Source organism: Octopus bimaculoides, chromosome 8, assembly GCF_046866305.1.
Source record: "Octopus bimaculoides isolate indiv1 chromosome 8, ASM4686630v1, whole genome shotgun sequence".
NCBI classification, from domain to species: Eukaryota; Metazoa; Mollusca; class Cephalopoda; order Octopoda; family Octopodidae; genus Octopus; species Octopus bimaculoides.
Genome location: NC_142935.1, coordinates 2,305,836 through 2,325,878, shown reverse-complemented (window position 1 = coordinate 2,325,878; position 20,043 = coordinate 2,305,836). Strand labels below are relative to the sequence as shown.

At 38.0% G+C, this 20,043-nt stretch overlaps 1 protein-coding gene across 6 annotated transcripts in view; it reads right to left on the bottom strand.

Moving 5' to 3' along the window:
- LOC106872656 (dystrobrevin beta) overlaps positions 1–20,043 on the bottom strand; it is a 310,067-nt gene that overhangs the window by 249,404 nt on the left and 40,620 nt on the right. Inside the window, exon 1 of one of the 6 annotated variants that reach the window (XM_089356017.1) lies at positions 10,283–12,022. The exons of 4 other annotated variants lie outside the window; for them this stretch is intronic. In XM_089356017.1, the coding sequence (XP_089212143.1) occupies positions 10,283–10,364 (82 nt within the window). In that variant the 5' untranslated portion in view covers positions 10,365–12,022. Of the gene's footprint in view, positions 1–10,282; positions 12,023–20,043 lie in introns of those variants that run through there. One more of the 6 variants, XM_089356016.1, reaches the window with a different exon arrangement.

The window sequence follows — 20,043 nt, the reverse complement described above, 5'->3', positions numbered from 1 at the left end:
CAACAGCAGAAACCAAACCTCTACTATCAGTAATTTACATCTTCACCAATACAAATATTGCTAACTACATTTTACAAACTGTTCAACAACACAAACTGGTTTATGGTTACATTTGTGATTCACAATGGCTTCTTCCTATTCCAACATAAAAAAATAACTTCATTTTATCTTACTATGTCAAACATTTGTTACAGAATTAATTCTGAAGAGAATTAATAGTTACACCACTAAATATGTAACAGGCCAAAACCAAATTCAAAGACATAGTTTTCAGCAATATGACTATGGTTTTTTAACCCTCTACCTGCCCAAAGCATTTCCATAAGTTTCTCCGAAACAGCCATGCTTGTTTTCAGACTTTCAGTTAACCCGTGTTTCATACATTTTGAGTTAATATCAATCTTTCCATTCGTAAATCCCAAGTTTCTCTGGCGATTGAAAGAACTGGGAATGCGGATCATACATGATGCATGGATGCCAGAGAGATATGTCCTGTATATCGCATGTGATATACAGGACAAGCCCTAAGGACCTTAGATATATTGCCGAAAAACTACGCCTTTGGATTTGGTTCTGCCAGTCATGTTTACTGCCAACAAAAACTGAGGGATATTATTTCCCCAAGAAAAATAAATGAAGAATAAAAACACAAACAAAAAAAAAGGGGGTTAAAGAGGATTATGGATTTACCAAAATAGGTCACAATGGTAAAATGGTTGGCAGCAGCAGCTGGAGGCAGAGGACGTCAGCAGTTAAACTGACCTCAATATCTGACTGGCAAATATTTTATTGCCCCAGGGAGAGGTGAGAGGGCAAAACCAACTTCAATTGGATTTCATCTTAGAATACAGTCAGTTGTTGTGTGGCACTAATATTTCTGTTTTGTAATAGAAGACAGTAAACTAATGGAGTCATTAGAACATTAAATAAAATGCCTTGTTCTGACTCTTTATGATTTGAGTTCAAATCCCACGAAGGTCAATTTTGCTTTTCAATTTTTTTTTTTTTTTCAGGCTGAATAAAGGACCATTTGAGGGAAATGGAATGGTGAAATGGTCAGAACGAACATAGGAGATGATGTCTTGAGTATTCCAGCTCAGTATGTTCTGAGTTCAAATTCTCCAGCATTCTGGAGTCACATTAACACAAATGTTGTTGCAAAGCACCAGAATAGAATCCACAGAGAGAGAGGGGGGGAGGGGTACTGCTTATGACCCTCCAGTGAACTCCCAAAACTAATGTGGTATGAGTTTATAAGGGTCCTACACAACCAGAAGGTGCAGGAGGATCTTCATAATAATGACTTCAAAGTATGGGACAAAACTAGCAATTGGTGGTGGAGGTGGTGGTGGAAGGTAGCTGATTGCATTGACCCCCAGTACTAGATTGGTGCATTATTTCATTGACCCCACCCCACCCCCAAAAGGATGACTGACAAAGATGACCTGAGTAGAATTTGAAATTGCAACATAAAGAAGCAGAACAACTGCTGATAAGCATTTTCAATCAACCCCAGTATTTGGTTGGTAAACCCCCATTAGCTGCAAGGCTGAAGTCCTAAAAAGACTTGGGTGTGGCTGGTGCAGTTGGGGACAAGGGTGTTTGGTGCGGCTGTTATCTGAGCAGGATGACAAAGGTTAGGGTCTTTAGAGGTCTCTGGTCTTCTCTGTCCTGCTCTATAGTCGTGAGACTTGGACCCTTGGGAACCACCCAAACTCCTTTGGCACCAGAATGCTTCCCAAGATTATGGGTTACCTTTGGTCAGATTTTGTATCCGACCAACGACTCTACCCAGAAACTGGGATACGTTCTGTTATTTGTATGATTAGGGAGCACCAGCTCAGGCTGTTTGGCCGTGTTACGTGATTTTCTGAGTTAGACCTTGCTTAGCATATTTTCTTCACAGTGGATTTGGCTGGGTTCATGTTGGTTGGTCACATGGTCATGGCAGATGAGGAGCTATCTTGTGGAGATGGGGACTGACTGGGACTTGACTGATCAGCCAGGAGAACCCAGGAATGACAAATGGTGAATGCAGTAACGTGTGGCGCATGCACCCACTTCTGACATGACCTCTGATAAAATGAAAGACAAAGCTAACTTCAGTTGAATCCATGTATGTAGCAGTTGGGCCATCTGGATGCTGAGTTTGAAGGTTTTCCTCTCAGCACCCTTTTCCAGACGCAGTTCTGGTATTATTTTGTAGACTCATGAGAACTTGTTATGTCCAAGGTACTCCCCCCCCCCCCAACACATACACACACACCTGACCACATATCAAAAGTTATATCAACACTGACCACCTGCCATATTGTGCCATGAGGGTGACCACATGGCACAATATCAACATCAGAAGCACAAATGTCCCGACAGAGAACCCTGTGTTCCTCGTTCATAAAAAAAAACAAGACCAGCTTATGGTTAAGTGTGTTGTGTGCAATTGAGGTTTGTTTTTGCAGTATCTTCTGGTTTAAAAATGATACATATGGTGCCATTTGTCCTCTGCCATCCAATGGAGAGGATTTCACTTAAAATATCTGCCAGGATTTCCGGGTCTTCCTTGGTTGGAACAAGAAAACCCACTCATCCTCCATTGTCCAAGCAAATCACAGGTAAGCAATACTCGTTCCCTTGTGCACCTCTGCAGATGTGTGGTAGGCTGGTGCCTGCCTTGGGTTCAAAATGTTGCACTGCTTTAGTTCTTTCAGCAAAATGTATTATACTGAGAACCGTTTTCTTTATGTATTTATTTTTCATTTTGCAAAGGGTAGGGTTCCATTCTTCATATTTACATTCCACATAACATGTGTACAAATATTGTTGCTATTGGCAACATTTCTACTCAATACATTTAAATTTCAAGCAAAAACAAACTTTTACTTTTTTTTCTCATGCTTGCTATTATTAATATTCTGTATTGCAACTAAAATATCATTCTTTTTGTTTGTTGGTTTTCTGTATACAAACTTGGTTATTTTCTCCAACTTCTGTTTTTCTTTCTTCTTGAGGGTGTGGCATAGAATATTTTTAACAATTTTTTATAGATGAGTGTCATGAAAGAAAAAAAAATCAACTTTGTTTAAAAATAAACCACTGTCAAACTTTGTAGGGCAGGTGGGAGACTTTGGAAAGTAATTTGTGAATAGTTTGATAAAAACTATTTCATCAGGTATAACTGCTTAGGAGGACATGTAAACAACATTTGCTTCAACCAGAGGGAATACCATAATAATAATTATCGTTGTTATGGTTACCTCCACTAAGGCAGAGGTATTATTTTCAGTCATGTTTGTTTGTCCGTGAACGAAGGGAAAAGTATTTAATGAACACACTCAAACCATTACATATCCAAGATCAACACCAGACAGTGGATAACTGAGGGGAGTGAAGAGAGAGACGATTCTACCCGCAAATTAGCAGAGACCAACACCAATCCAGTGGATTATAGAAGTCGGTAAAGTGTCAGACAATTCCAGTTTCAATTGGATAAAACAGAGATAATAGAAATGTGTAGACTACTTTCAGTAAACCCTCATTGTTATAGACCTGCTCTCCATGTTGGACAGCCTGATAGGATCCAACAGGTTGGAGGAACACAGCTTTCACCACAGTTTCAGTTCTGGCATGATTTCTAGAACACCAACCACTTTACAGTGTACTTGGTACGTTTATCATGGTACCAGCACTAATACAGCCACAATGTACCTCACAAGACTAAGAAGGCTCCTTGCTTGAATGGGAGCAGAGAGAGAGAGAGAGAGAGAGAGAGAGAGAATTAGGTTAAGTGTTGAGAGGTTAAAGTATAATTGAAAGGACAGACACAGGTTTGTTGTTTTAGAAGACATACATAGCTACCCCAAAGCATTATACAAGGGTGGATGGGAGTAAATGGAGTGAAACCAAAAAGAGAGATAAAGGTGGTGATAATGAGGTGTGGTGGCATAATTTGAAGGTGTAAGAACATGAATAGAAGAGAGTGTGGGTTCAGAAGATCAAGACCCATACAGAAAACCCCCTGGTCTTCCGTTAAGACTAATGACTAATCATGAGTATAAATCATAAATCCGTTTAATCTTTACTTTTATAACTTTGTTTCTGTGTTGCAAATATTTAATACCAAATGTATTCACAGAACTTTAGCAATATATACAGTTCTCAAATAAGAATTGTTTCTTCTGTGGTAATAAACATGTCTAATGTTCCAGAATTTTCTAAACAAAAAATGAAGACAAACACCTACATCTGTCGTACAATTTCATATCAAGTTTAGATATATTCTCTTCCAACAGAATCAGAATTCCTACGAAATTTTCAAACTCTTTCAATTAATTCTAAGTTTCTCATATTTTGGTCATGTTCACACTCATGACTCATCTCCAACGCTCTCACCTTCTTCCATTTCTTTTTCTGTTTTCCCACAGTTCCAATATTGATTTTACACTGAGCACCAACATCCATAAATTTCCATGGACCTCTGTCCCTCGACTAATATAAAGGGGAGGAATATATGAAACACATTAGAACACGTTCAGGTGACTTACCTGTAGCTTTTAAACGGTTCATTCAATATATTGATTATCCTGGCTCAGGATTCGGATCCCACCCCTCACCCCACCACCTCTCCCAACTTAAAAGGTTATGAGTCATTCATCAGATCCTTATTTTCTCATTACTCAGCAAACGATTCTAATATGAGATACGGTAACTCCACTCACAATTTTGGTCGGTTGATGTCAGTTTTTGCCTTTCAACAACTATTCTCCAACCCAGACATTTTAGGTCCCTTCATGGAATCCTTGACCCCTTAACAACCTCCAGGCATGTACAAAAAAATAAATACTGATAATAAGTAAGTAGATGTGCAGTTTCAGGCATTTACTGACCCCTTGAATAGTCCTGTTGACACCTTGGGGTCGATGTTGACCACTTTGGAGACCCCTGCTCTAACCTCACTTTTCTTATCTGTTCTGTTCTATTTAGGTGTGTATGTGTGTGTACATGCATGGCTGAGGTGCAGGCATGGCTGTGTGGGGTAAAAAGGCCACTTCCAAACCACATAGCTTCAGGTTCAATCCCACTGATTGGCACTTTGGGAGGGTGTCTTCTACTTATAGCCCTGAACTGCCCAAAACCTTTTGAGTAGATCTGGTGGACAGAAACTGAAAGAAACCCATCGTGTGTGTGTCCTTATCTTGACATCACGTAGTAGAAGTAAACCAGTATCATCATCATCATCATACGGTGTCTTCTGTTTTCATTCTTTCATAAAAACATGTTTGGCCACAGGGAAATTTTACCTCTGTTGAAAAGGTTGGCAACAGGAAGAGCACCTGACCACAGGAAATTTACCCCAACAAATTCTGTTCAACACATTTGAACCTGTTAATGTAGCCATTAGAATGACGATTTATATTCTTTTACTTGTTTCAATCATTTGACTGCAGCCATGCTGGAGCACCACCTTAAACGGTGTTAGTCACAGAAATTAACCCCAGGACTTATTCTTTGTAAACCTAGTACTTATTCTATCAGTCTCTTTTGCTGAACCACTAAGTTACGGGGACATAAACACACCAGCTTCGGTTGTCAAGCAATGGCAGGGGAACAAACACAGACACACACACAAAGAGCTTCTTCCAGTTTCCATCTACCAAATCCACTCAAAAGGCTTTGGTTGGCCAGAGGCTATAGTAGATGACACTTGCCCAAGGTGCTACACAGTGGGACTGAACTCAGAACCATGTGGTTGGGAAGCAAACTACTTACCACACAGCCACACCTGCACTTATATATATATATGAAGGTGTGTAGTTTTGTGGTTGGGTATTTGGCTCACAATCACAAGGACATGAGTTCAATCCCCAGTGGCATGTGTCCATGTGCAAGACACTTTATTTCATGTTTATTTCATTGCTCCTGTCCATTCAGCCGGCAAAAATTAGTGGTACCTGTAATTCAAGGGGCTAGTGTTGTCATACTGAATCTCCCTGAGAACTACATTAGGAGTAAGCATGTCTGTCAAGTACTCAGCCACTTGCTTGTTAATTTCACGAACAGGCTGTTCCATTGATTGGATCAACTGGGACATCCATTGTCATAAACAATGGAGTGCCAGTTGTGTGTGCGTGTGAAGGCACATGGCATAGTGGTTAGGATGTTGCAGCCACGGTCTAACGATCGTGGATTCCACGACTGTGTAGTACATTGTATCCTTGAGCAAAACTCTTGTGTGTATGTGCATGTGCACACATGTACAAAAAAAAACAACAAAATACTGATTCCAAGAATCCGTGTCTTGTAAGTTGAGAAATACACAATAAATACACACAAAGAGGTCACAACAAACGCCCAATGTGTGAGAACATGCATAAACCATTTTCAAAGTGTGGCTAAACTACAACACTACATCCAAGTTCAGTTTACTCCATGCAGTCCAGTATGCCACATGGTCACTGCCTAAACCATGGTATGTTTGTTAAAACCCCCATGTTGTGTCCAACACAAAATCTACAAACACATAATGAGAATTCAGGCAAATAAATTTTGATATCAAGAAGAGGTGTTTGATTTTCACCGATCCATGCTTGCTAATATCTTGTTTACATGCAAACATGTGCATGCAAGTCTAAATTGGGATTAACCCAGTTTTGGTTTTATTTCTTCTGTTTTTGTTACTCTTTATATTTTTTATTAGTGTGTAATCACCAAAGATCAATAAGCGTTAATCACCAAATTGATATTAAGTTCAGTTCAAAAACAGTTTCGTGATGAGGTGTTAATCAATTTATTTATGATACACAGGTACAGGTGTGGCTGTGTGGTAAGAAGTTTGCTTCCCAACCGCATGGTTTCAGGTTCAATCCCACTACGTGACACCTCGGGCAAGTGTCTTCTACTATAACCTCAGGCTGACCAAAGCCTTGTGAGTGAATTTGGTAGATGGAGACTGAAAGGAGTCTGTCATGTGTGCATGTGTGTGGCTGCCACCATTTGACAACCATTGTTGGGTTACATCCCCATAACTTAGTGGTTCAGTAAAAGAGACTGATATAACAAGTACCAGGCTTTAAAAAAAAAAATAAGTTCTGGGGTCAATTTATTCGACTGAAAGTTCTTCAAGGTGGTACCCCAGCATGGCCACAGTTTCATGACTGGAAAAAGTTAAGGATAAAAGATAATCACAGGGGATTCTGCATAAGACAGGAAGTGTGATAATGCTTGGAGAAGGGACATTTTATTTAAAAAGGGGGGTAGAAAAATAAACAGGAAGAAGGTGACTAGGGTGGGGGCAAGAAAGGCATGGGGGGGGGGGGGGGTCGATCAAACATTACAATTCTCACAAACATCAGACATGAAAAAAAATCAAGTTTATTTGATACACCTGACATCCAAACAGAGAGCCGTAAATCACAACTTGTGTGGCTACAGGTTGGAAGAAACAGCAGAAAAAATTTAGTGTTATTTTTGTGTAATAGCATGCTTGATATTATCATCAGGGTTAGATTAATGTTGATTCATGCCCTAAACACAGCCCCATAGAAATGGTTCCTCTCCCCCACCACACCTTGTCTAACTCAGTAGTTCTCATCCATTTTTTTTTTCTGGACCCATTTGATTGCGAGTTTACTTTTACTGGACTTCCAGAACCATTCGATGTTTATAAAAGTTGCATTAGATTTTTATAATTAAATATTATAAGGAATAGTAAAGAGAAAATCGTTCAGATATTTTGTGTACTGTTGAGGTATTAGTGATTTATTGCACATAAATTTTAACAAAAAAAATCTTACGTGGACCCCCAGTTAAGAACCACTGGTCTGGCTGATAATTGAGAAATAAGAACATAAATATTGGATGGGAAATCGTAGATTAAAACATCCAGTTTTCTTCCAGACCACAACAACATTTTAGATTTTAAATTCTTTTTCTTTTCTTAAATTTTATTTCACATTAAATAGCGCTAAACAATATGAGCAAATTATTTACTTATAACTGAAGCAAGAGAGAAAAAAATGCATTTTCAACAGGATTTTTCTTATTTTTGATGTTCTAATTTACAATTTGTACAATGATAAATCTGGCATCAAAGAAAACTCAGTAGGGGTCCTTTTCTCTTAGGGTACCCTAAACACGTGTTTATAATGTTTATTATTACTCAAAGCCTGATTACCTAGAAATATACTTTGGAGTATTTGAAGAATACAAACTGATTCAGGCAGTTCTTTCAGTTTCATAATTTACTGCTAACAAATTTAATTGTACCTTAATGGTGTCATGCAATTTGTACAAAGTGGAGCAGGGGAAGACACGCATGTACGCACATATGCGTAAGGTATGTAGGCAAAGGTACACTTAGGTAATACTAAAGAGCTGATTGCTTGTATAAAACATAAAAACACAACAGATTGTGCTGTGGAGGTGTTTCACCTGACAAAATAAGCTTATGGCTCATGCTTAATCTTAGTTTTGTTTGCGAAGATAGATTCAACATCCGTTTTCCATGCTGGCATGGGTTGGACGGTTTGACCAGAACTGGCAAACTGCAGCAGGTTCCGGTCTGATTTGGCAGGGTTCCTATATCTGGATGCCCTTCCTAATGCCAACCACTTAACGGTATATGGTGGGTGCTTTTAACATGGCAGCGGCACAAGTGTTTTTTTATGAGTTACCAGCACAGCATCCTTGCAGGCAAAGCTTCTTCACCAGGGAGAGCCATGTGAATGCTTCTACTGTGGAGGACGGATCTTCTTGAGTGCAACAAGGCACCAGGAATCAAGGTCTTTTGTCGTCTTGTCTAAAAGGTTCAGTATCCTGCGGTCGTCCTTCAGTTATATATATATATATATATATATATATATATATATATATATATATATATATATATATATGCATAACTACACATTAGTGCCCTGCCGATTTTGTTTCCCCATAAGTTTCTGAAGAAGGAATATCTTTCAATGCAATTTTGCAGAAATAGTCTTTTGAGGATGAAGATTATGATTATGCTGGTGAAATTTAGAAAATAACTTTCTGAAAGGAGTTTCGGATCGTTCTTTCACCCCTACTAACTCTTACCAAATTCCTTAACTTCATCATTTTTTTTTCCCCCCAGATTTCTGTATTTGAAACATTGATCTTATATAATCTACACGATCAAATACGTATTTCTGCAAAATGTCATTAAAACATAAGGAAGAATAAAGAAACAAGCTGGAGAACGGGTGGAAGACCTAAAATTCTTATATAATAGTTCTCTGTTTTCATGTCTTTTTTAAATTTATCAATATAATCATAATCTACACCCTAGGAAACGTGTCTCTAAAAAATTTAATCTAAAAATATAAATTTCTCAAGTTATGAGGATACTAAGTTAAGAGGGCACCAATCTGTAGTTATGCCTCTATATATATATATATATATATATATATGTGTGTGTGTGTGTGTGCGTGTATATACATGCAATGTGTGTAAACACACACACACACGTTTAGTTGTGGAATATCTTTTGCTAGACCAGTCTATCGACGTTAGCTATTATTGTCGGTGTGTCTACACACACACACATACATACATACATATATATATAGCAAAATCGAGTGACCCGTGTGTTTGTGCATGCAGACGTGCGCGCGCACACGCACACACGCACGTGTTTGCGTGTCTATGTGCGCGCGCGTATGCGTGTGTGATAGTAACACTTGTAGGGCGTAATAGAAAATACCTGGAGACATCATAAGAGGAGGAGGAGGAGAAGAAATAGAGGTTGTAGGAAGGGGTGAAGCAGGAAAGCGGTACCATTGTGTGTATGTGTGTGTGGCCTGTTTAATAAACAAATATTACTTCTGCAGCCAATTACAATATTATTATCTATGACAAAAAATTTGTCGAAATATATATTTACGTGTCTATCTCGTGCTCAAAAAAATAATAAAGATGCTACATAACAGATTGGGTTAAAAAGAAAATTCTCGTAAGACAAGTATGTTTATGTACGTATATTGAATATACATATTTAATTGACAATTACCATCGATAGTAATTTATAGACATTTATATTTCAGTCCGACAAGAAAGGATGGAGTCCAGAAAATTCGGAGCTCTTCCCTGACGGTAACACAGTTATATGAAAGACAGATGGGGGTTGAGGAAAGAAAGAAACAAAGATTGGCTTAATTAAAGGCGAAAACATCAATAAAATAGGATTAATACACAACAAAAGACCGACTCACAGAACTCCACCGTTCAGATATTCCCTAGAAATAATAAACATCTTTGAACTTACCTTTTTCTCTAAGTTCTCTGTTAATATTTTCAATAACTGACGCAAAGTTATTTTGCGGGTTATAAGCCAAGCACTCCGTCATGATGGCAAATTATTTGTTATTCCAAAGCTTGAATTTGTCTTTTGAGGTTAAAGAGTATCAGATAAATAAATATAATGTGTGACTGTGGAAAGGGACAGAAACGGTAAGATCCCAGTTCTAATTAAATTCCTTTTGAAACCTTTGAATTAAATCGTAAGAAAGGTTCGGTTTTCGTAAACTCTATAGATTATCTAATTTAGTGATCCCTTAAATATAACACTTGAGTAGTTATCGATCAGAGAGGTTAAGAAGTGCCCGAAATTAAAAAAATTAGGAAACAACAAAACAGGCATAATTCCCAGTTTTGTCAACAAGAAATGTGACGACTGGAATATATTATGTCAGGCCCTGTGTCATGTCATGTTTTATTGAATAAAGACTCTTTGAATATCATTTATGTAACATATTCACCTACATTACATGATATATATATATATATATATATATATATATATAAATATATACACAGCCAATATATAATATATATAATGATGTTGGAGTGTATACACGAAAGAGAAGAATGTATTCAATACATGTGGTTTATTTATTTAGTTACTCCAATTTGCAATTTTGCCAAGCCTGATACTCTGAGTAATATCAGCTAATATATAAGGGGATATATTATATATATATATATATATATAAGTTACAACGGTGTCTGGAGTTTTAATTGCATGTATGAATTGTCATTCATCATTCCATTATCAAAAAAGAAAAAAATGAAGAATTTAATCGTAAATGAATAAATGAAAGAGATCGACGAAATTGCGGAAGAATGAGATTGTCGTGGAACCTGTCCTGAAGTTGTGAAATCTTTGAGGGAGATGATGGTGTAGTAGTGCCATTTTAAGAGTTTACCAATGTCATTGTTCCAACCTTTCTTTGGCTGTTTCCTTCCGTTGAACCTATTCTTAATTCATCTCTTCCTCATCCTACTTTGGCCCTTTTTCTCTCTCTCTCTCTCCCTATATACTTATTTCTCCCGAAATTCTCACATTGTTAGGAATTAACCAAATTATGTTGAGTTTTTTTTTTTATTATTTTGTAATTCTTCTCCTCTTAAAACAAGATCAGAATAACAATCTTTTCTGTTTAGGCCGGTACATTTGCTTGTTGCAGACGTCTGACCCATCTATCCCGGGCCGTAGTCCCATAATTGGAAATATTTATCTTCGAGTGCAATAGAAATGTGAAGTTATAAGATTCCGCTCAGTTGTGAAGGTTTCCAGAAAATATTGTACAACATCCGACAATATAATAATATCCGTCATTTCCAATTTAAACACCCTAAACTTGTAAAAAGCCAGACCGCGACAGGGTTGTATCGTTCTGTAACCCTGTCATGTTTCAGGTAATAGCAAGGCGCCTAATTAAAGAAAATTAATTAATCAAGGGTTGGAAGGTGGGAACTAGGTAACAGCAGCAATAATGACGATTGTTATTTCCGTGTGGTTTTGTTTGTTTCTCAAAGATAAGAAAGCAGAGATAAGCTGGGAGGTTTCGTTTGAGAAGTAGTTTCCTTTCTACATGCTTTTTTTCTCTTTCTTTTTTGACAGGTAGCAGCAGCGCCTGGTTCGGTGAATCTCCGCACGGATGACACCTACTTCCTGGTGGACAGCAGTGAAGATGAAGAAGCTGCTTCAACTCTGGTACTGCACAGAGAAACAACAGCAGCAGCAACAACAGCAGCAGTAGCAATATCCTAAACAGCAGCAGCAATAACATTAGCAATACCAACAGCAGCAGCAGCAGCAGCAGCAGTAGTAATACTATCAACAGCAGCAACAGGAATATCGTTTACAACAGCAGCAGCAACAGCGGCTGCAGCAATACCGTTAACTCCGGGAGTCACCGTCGCAGCAGCAGCAGTGTCTTTAACTTCAGGAACCGCAGCAGCAATATCGTTGACTTAAGGAACTACAGCAGCACTAATAATAATAATAATAATAATAATAATAGACAATACCAGGCGCTGCAACAGCAGCAGCACCAGAAGCAGCAATAATGTCGTTAACTTCAGCAGCAGAAGCCGGGCCTCCTAATGGTTAAGACCGTACCATAACAGGGGAGGAGTAGTAAGAGTATACTGTTGTGTAGTTACCGGCGGTTTCCGCGATGGTGACGGGAAGAGGTTCAGAATGCGTGGTGGGAGCTACTATAGTAGCGTCCTCGACTACAGCTTCCGCGCACTGACAGTAAAGATGAGCTCACGCGCGCGTGAGTAAGCCCGACTTTCGGCGATCCTGTACAAGAGCGTCGGAAATAATTTCGCGTGCCAAAAGGCTAATTTTTTTTTTATGCATATGTTTTAAACATCATAGATGACGATTCTACGAGAAACAAAAAAGCAGAAGGGTGGCGATGATTTTGGCCAACCCGCTTTCCTTAATTTTTCAATTTTTACATTCTTTTGAATTTTTCCCTACCCGATTCTTCGAAAATATGCGTAACATAAACCTAAAGAAAAATTCTTGAAAATATATAAACACTAAAAAATTAGAGAAAAGAAGGAGCTTCAAATTGTTTTTCAATCGTAATCTACGATGTGTAAAACAACACACTGAAAGAAAATGTAGTTTTTTTGGCGCACAAGATCATTGCTGTCTCTATTCTGCAGGAATACCACCTAGTTCTAACCAGAAATAGACGCCAAACACACAACATAGGCAAAACATACCCCGTCACACATACATGTGTACTATATTAGAAGTAGCACATCACACATTAAATTAAGAAAATAACTGTAGAAGCCAATGAAAGATTAGATCTAGAAATGCTTTTAACGAACGAAGAATATGTGAAAGAGTAGAGAATACTTTACTTATTAAACGCAAATATATCGACAGAGTCGAAGAAAGTCAATGCTAAAGTGATTTGAACTCAAAACTGAAGTTCATTTAATGCAAAGCAGCAACTAATCTAGACTGGTTCACTACCATTTTTGCTCGGTTGCATTGTTGTCGTTCTGATGATATAATTGTATTTACAGAGGTACGAAGTCAGGGGTTGTGGCGGCGAGGATCCTTTCAAAGGGAATTACAGACGTAGTACAATCAGGCAGATGCAATCAAAACGAAACGGTAGAATCGGTTCAGTCGTGAATAAACGAGCATACAGCGACATCTGTTACTGGTTCAGCAGGAATAAAAGTAACAGTGCTTTCCAATGAACGTACAAATTATATTATATAATATATATATATATATATATATATATATATATATATATATATATATATATTGTATATACTCTGTGAGAGAGAGAGAGAAAGAGAGAGGTGATAGATAGAAAGAAATATTTGTATATAATACAAACTATTTATTATATAAAAGTATATTTAATTATTACATGTGGATATATATATATATATATATATAAGTAATAATAAATCTCTGAACGAGGTATAAACAGTAGCTGCATGACAACGTGAAGTATATTTACCACTAAAATGTGGCTAACTGCTAAGGGTGGATGCTACTGTAGCTTGTAGCCCCAGGAGGACACCTCCTGTAGCTGCCTATTGACACACTTTCTGTGCCCTATTCAGTATATATATATATATATATATATATATATTGTATGTATTTATTGGTTTAAAATTTTGGCACCAGGGGCCAGCAATTTCAGAATTGGTTACACTGACCCCAAGTGTTCAACTGGTATTTATTTTATCACTCTTGAAAGGATGAAGGGTAAAGTTGACCCCAGCAGCTTTTGAACTCATAACAGAAAGTAAAAAAAAAAAAATGTCATGAAGCATTTGCCCCACCCACCCCTGTACTAACAATTCTACCGACTCACCTCATGTATATATACACACACACACACACACACACACTAAACATACATGTATATGTACGAACATGACTCTTTGTTGATGCCAAAATGAGAGGGTCATTCCACATTCCACTCTTTGGTATTTTTCTCATTTCAAATTTTTAATTCATCTGAAGAAAATGTGTTTTTTTTTTCATGATGTAATCAAATTATTCATTAATAAAAAACATGTTTGAAACAGCTGTAGTGGAGTTTGACACATTTGTGTTCTTATTTTATTTAAACATGCATACACACAAACACATGCACACACACATATATATACATACATACAAACAAGCATACACACAGACAAATAAGCACAAATATACATACATACATACATACATACAAATGCATCCCAGTATCACACAAATGGCACCTGTGCCACTGGCATGTAAAAGCACGTTTCTATCATGCAAAGGGCACCCGTGTCAGTGGCACGTAAAAGCACCCATTACACTCTCGGAGTGGTTGGCATTAGGAAGGACATCCAGCCACAGAAGCCATGCCAAATCAGACTGGAGTCTGGTGCAGCCTTCCACTGTGCCAGCCCTGGTCAAACCATTCAACCCATGCCAGCATGGACAATGGACGTTAAATGATGAGGATGATGATCACACACACACACACACAGTGGGTATGGCTGTGTGATTAAAGAATTAACTTCCCAACCACATGGATTTTGGTTCAGTCCCTCTGACCAGCACATTGGGCATTTGATTTCTGGAGCTCTGAGCTGACCAAAACCTTATAAGTGGATGTTGTAGACAGAAACTGAAAAAGGCCTGATGTGTATCTATATATATGTTTGTGTAGTTTGAAAATGAGTATCACTGACATACAAAAGGTATCATTCACATCCGTACATATCACATTGTTGTGGAAGGATTCCAACCATCCCTCAAGTGACTAAAGGTAGACTGACTCACTGTTATAAAGAAATGTGAGCGATTGGCAGTTTGGGTTGGTAAGCAGTTCACTGTGAGCTGTGGTAGGGAGCGTTGAGTCTTTTGTAATAGTGCATCGTGTAAATACTTTCTCCCCACCACCACTACTTCATTATATCATATATCCAATACAAGGATATAAAACATGTTATACTAAAAAGTAGTGGACTTTTAACCCAGTTGTGTTCTTATTTTATACAAATGTAGATACAAACATGCAAACATGCTCATACATAAACATACATATAGACAGAATTTCCACTTTGAGTAAACTTCACTGTTTTCCATCTACTAAATCCACTCACAATGGAGTGTTAGGTAACAAACTGATTATATAACTTTATGCTCATCAGAGTTAGCTGATACACAAGGGAATATGACAACTGCTCTCTGTTCTATATATATAAATTTGTGCACACACATGCACACATACATACATACAGATAGAGGGTAGTCAAAAAAATTCCCAGATTCTCATTTATCAAGAATAGAAAATTTAGGAGGAGTTTTTTTGCCACACCTTATATATGTATGTACACACATGTCTATGCACATGTCCATATACATATGTATACACGTAAATACAAATATATGTATGCGTGTGTGTGTGTGTGCTCACATGATTATAGAGATGTGTCTGTGTACTTGTATTTGTAGGTATATAGATATGTGCATGTGTATAAATGTGCATATTCCATGCATATATATGCAAGTTGGCATGTATTTGTATATATGCTTGTGTGTGTGTGTGTGTGTGTGTGTGTGTGTGTGTGTGTGCTTTGATGAAGATGTCAGTAAAGACTATACAGTATGGATATCTTAACATTAAAAATCGTGTATATATGCACATGTGTATGTGTACATACTTATACACACACATGTCCGTATGCACTTGTGCATGTGTGCATATGCATATCAAGAGTCTTAAAAAAGGTACAACCATCAATAACAACTGCAATAACGAACACAATCTACAAATTGCATTATAAATTTATGAGGCTCCAATTTCATTTTTATCTATTTCTACACAGAATGAATTTATGCCAGTTTCCCCTTCCCTGTGTATATATGTATGTGTGTACAGGGTGTCTGCAAAGACGTGTCTCTGCACTTATATATATATATATATATATATATATATATATATATATATATATAGCTGTATGTTTATATGCAGACATGTTTTTTGCACGCATGTGTGTCTGGTTTTGCTAATATATTTACATACAAGGTGGTACAAAAAAGTTTCTGGACTAGTTATGTTTCTATAAAAAATTTATTATTAACCCAAGTTATAACATCATCTCCTTCGAAATAGTCACCTTGCACAGCAATGCACTTGTGCCAGCATTCCTACCACTTTTGGAATCCAACCTGGAAGTCATTTTCCAGAAGTGTGTAGAGGACGTTCTGCAATTCGCTCTTAATCTCAACAACAGTGTTAAAATGGAGACGTTTGAGCTGCCTTTTCACCTTGGGGAAGAGATGGAAGTCCACAGGTGCTAAATCTGGCAAACAGGGCAGAAGCAATGCCATGTTTTTGGCGAGACACTCACAAGTAAGAAGATCTTGGTGAAGAATCTGATTCTTCATGCTCCACAGATCTGGTTCCTTTCACCAAATATCCTCCCTCAAACACTTTAAAATGTCGAAGTAGAAGTCTCGATTGATGGTCTGGCCCTGGGGGATGAATTCTTGATGCACGATGCTGCAGATGTCAAAACAAAAATGATGAGCTCTTGAACTGCGGTTCTGTCATGCCTTCTTCAGTTGTAAAGATGAAAGGCTCTTCCATTGAAACAACTGCTGCTTCATCTCAGGGTCATACCTGTAGACCCAACCCTCATCACTGATGACGTTAATTTTACAACAAGCTTCCCAGGTTTAATGTAAAGTTCCACGTTGGCTCTTTGTTCCAGCTTCCTGTCCATGACAAAATTGCAGACTACAACATACATGCAATGACAAAAACACAAATTTCACAACTGGCAAAGAAAACACAGCGATGTCACTCAACATACTGCCCCTCATGAAGACCACTGCTGGCTCTCACTGCTCACACAACCATGTGCTGCCATCTGTTGGCACACTACAGATTTAGTTAGGAAACTATTTGATACCACCTCGCATATGTACGTTTGTATGTGTTCATTGCACTATGTTCACATATGTCTACATGCACATCTGTATATATGCATATGGATATATTTATACATATAGCTGTGTGTGTGTCTGCATATATATGTGTGTGTGTATATATACATATATATATATACACACATACATACACAGAGACATGTATGTATATGTGTGTGTACATATATAGAGAGAGAAATGTATGTATACAAGTACAATTATATATATGAGAGTGAGACATGTATGCGTGAGTATATACATAGAGAGAGAGAAAGAGAGAGAGAGAGAGAGAAAGAGAGAGAAAGAGAGAGAAAGAGAGAAAGAGAGAGAGAGAAAGAGAGAGAGAGAAAGAGAGAGAGAGAAAGAGAGAGAGAGAGAGAAAGAGAGAGAGAGAGAGAGGGGTGTATAAAAAGACATGTATGTATGTGTGTATTTACATATGTACCCACTGACAAAATGTGACACCACTTAAAAGAAAAGTGTTATAAGAATAGACACCTCAGGTGATCCTGATAAAAACCAGCCAAATGCCATGCCAGTATTCTTGTACCAGAATGAATTCTGCTAACAGTACCCAGTGTCAAGGGAAGGTCTTAAACCAGACAACACGTGATGCCAAACACCCAAAAAGAAAAAAAGGAGGGCATTTTATGGCAATACAGACTCAGAGAGGTTTATATACAATACTCAGGGCTTACTCGAAATGCAGAAAGATAGGTTTCATCACTGATTCTCTTTCCTTTCCTCCCATCATTTTTGTTCACTCTTTTATGACCAGATGCCCTACGAAATGCCAAACCTTTTATCTTTTACAACATGCAACAATACATGTCCTATTCTAAAACCACTATACACCCAGTCATTTCGTATCATTGGGTATAAGACACTTAAATCTACCATCTTAATTGCATTTGTCTATCAATCTACATTCCGTAACGATGATAAAGTCAGAATATGATGGTTGCATATTAAAGAATTTTGGTCTAAGTGTTTAAGAACTTACTAACAGGAATGGCTGTGTGGTAAGAAGCTTCAGGAGTGGGAGGTTGTCTCACCCAAGGAGTGGTTAAAAGACTTTAATAATAGAACGGTGGCGCTGAGGACCTATTCTAGGTCACTCAGCGCCATCGTTCAATTTAAAAGAGACATTATAGAAAAAGAGTTGGCAGAATATCTGCCAACTGTCAAATCTATTGCTCGGGGGACCAAATTTGCAACGGTCTGGTTGCTATTTGGTACCCTCGAGGAGGTAAACTCATTTGCCGGAAGGCCCCTTGAGGGGGAAGAAATTTTGTTCCTCCTCTCTTATTTTGGGAGGAGGGTTGTGAGATTCTGGGTGTGCAGGCTGCCCCCGGGCAAGGAGGCTGGATGGACCGAAGATACCATCCAGTGTGACCTGGGGGATAGCGGGCCTGGGCTATTAAATGTATCCATGGCTCCCGCGGTCGACTGGGAGGAGTCAAAGGCAACTTTGACCCTGTAGATCCCAGTGGCCGTGGGGGACATGGTTTTCTTGACTTTTTAAAAATGGCCAGGTTCAGGTACCCAGTAATACTTGAGGCACGCCCCCCCCCTTAAGTGTCACCTGTGCCTGGAGACCAGCCATATCAGGAGGAAATGTCCCCAGGGCCGTGGTAAGGCCCTGGAGCAGAAAAAAGAAAAGGTGGCTGCTGGAGAGTAAATCAGCTGAAACGCTGTGGTAACAACAAACAAGATGAGGACACATATCCGTCCATTGTAAATAACGTAAATAATGTACAGAATTCCTCATCAATATAGAACAAACTGAAAAGAGTTAAGAGGACCAAGTCCTGTAAACGCCATATAACTGAAATGAATCACTAAAAGCATTTTCCATTAAAAATCAACTGAGACATTAATATTGGTGATAAAATTTTATTTCTAATTCTAACCCTATTGATAAAGCTAGCAATATGACTTCAAACTAAAGAACTGGTGTGTCTAGATCAGATGGGAAGTTTTCCAAGACAAATGTAATCAATAACATTACTATTAATGACTAAAGTGTAACCAACCGTTTTATGGTGCAAAAAGTAATTATTATTTTCAAACTGGAAAGGAAAAAGAGAAAATGCGAGTGGCGCCAATGTAGAATTGACAAATTGTGGGAGTTGAGAGGATAAGGCCAGGTAAGGAAGATAGAAAACGGGTGAAAGAGCAGGAAGAAGGAATAGAAGAGAAAATAGAGAATTCTGCTTCTACCTCAGAGAAAAGTTTACTGATGAGAAATGAGGAGGAGAAAATATTAAAGAAAGAAAAGGGGAGAGAAAGAGAAGGGGAGAGAAAGAGAAGAAGCTGACAGTTGGACAAAGATAGATCAGGTAGAAGAAAAAAAAGATATATAATGAAGAAATAAATTAATTATAGAGGAGAGAATAAAAGTGGGAGAGAAGTTAAATTGGAATAGAAATTAAAAAATAAATAAAAAATTAAAAAGAAATAAAGAAAAATAAACATTATTTTGATTGGTGTGGCGGGGAGGTGGAGAGAAAAGATTAAGTCAAATAAGTGGTGGGGGGGGGGATAAATTAGATGTTCCTTATTGTTGCTGTTTTAACAACCAGTTTTCCATACCTGCATGGGTCAGAGGGAAATTTGTTGAGGCAGATTTTTTATGGATGGAAGCCTTTCCTGTCACCAACACTCACCTGTTTCCAAGCAAGGTAATATCTTCCTATAGTTAAACAGACAAAAGGAAATAAACAACCCCACTTGTATGACAGTGACACTCATTTACAACTATCACAATGTGAAGA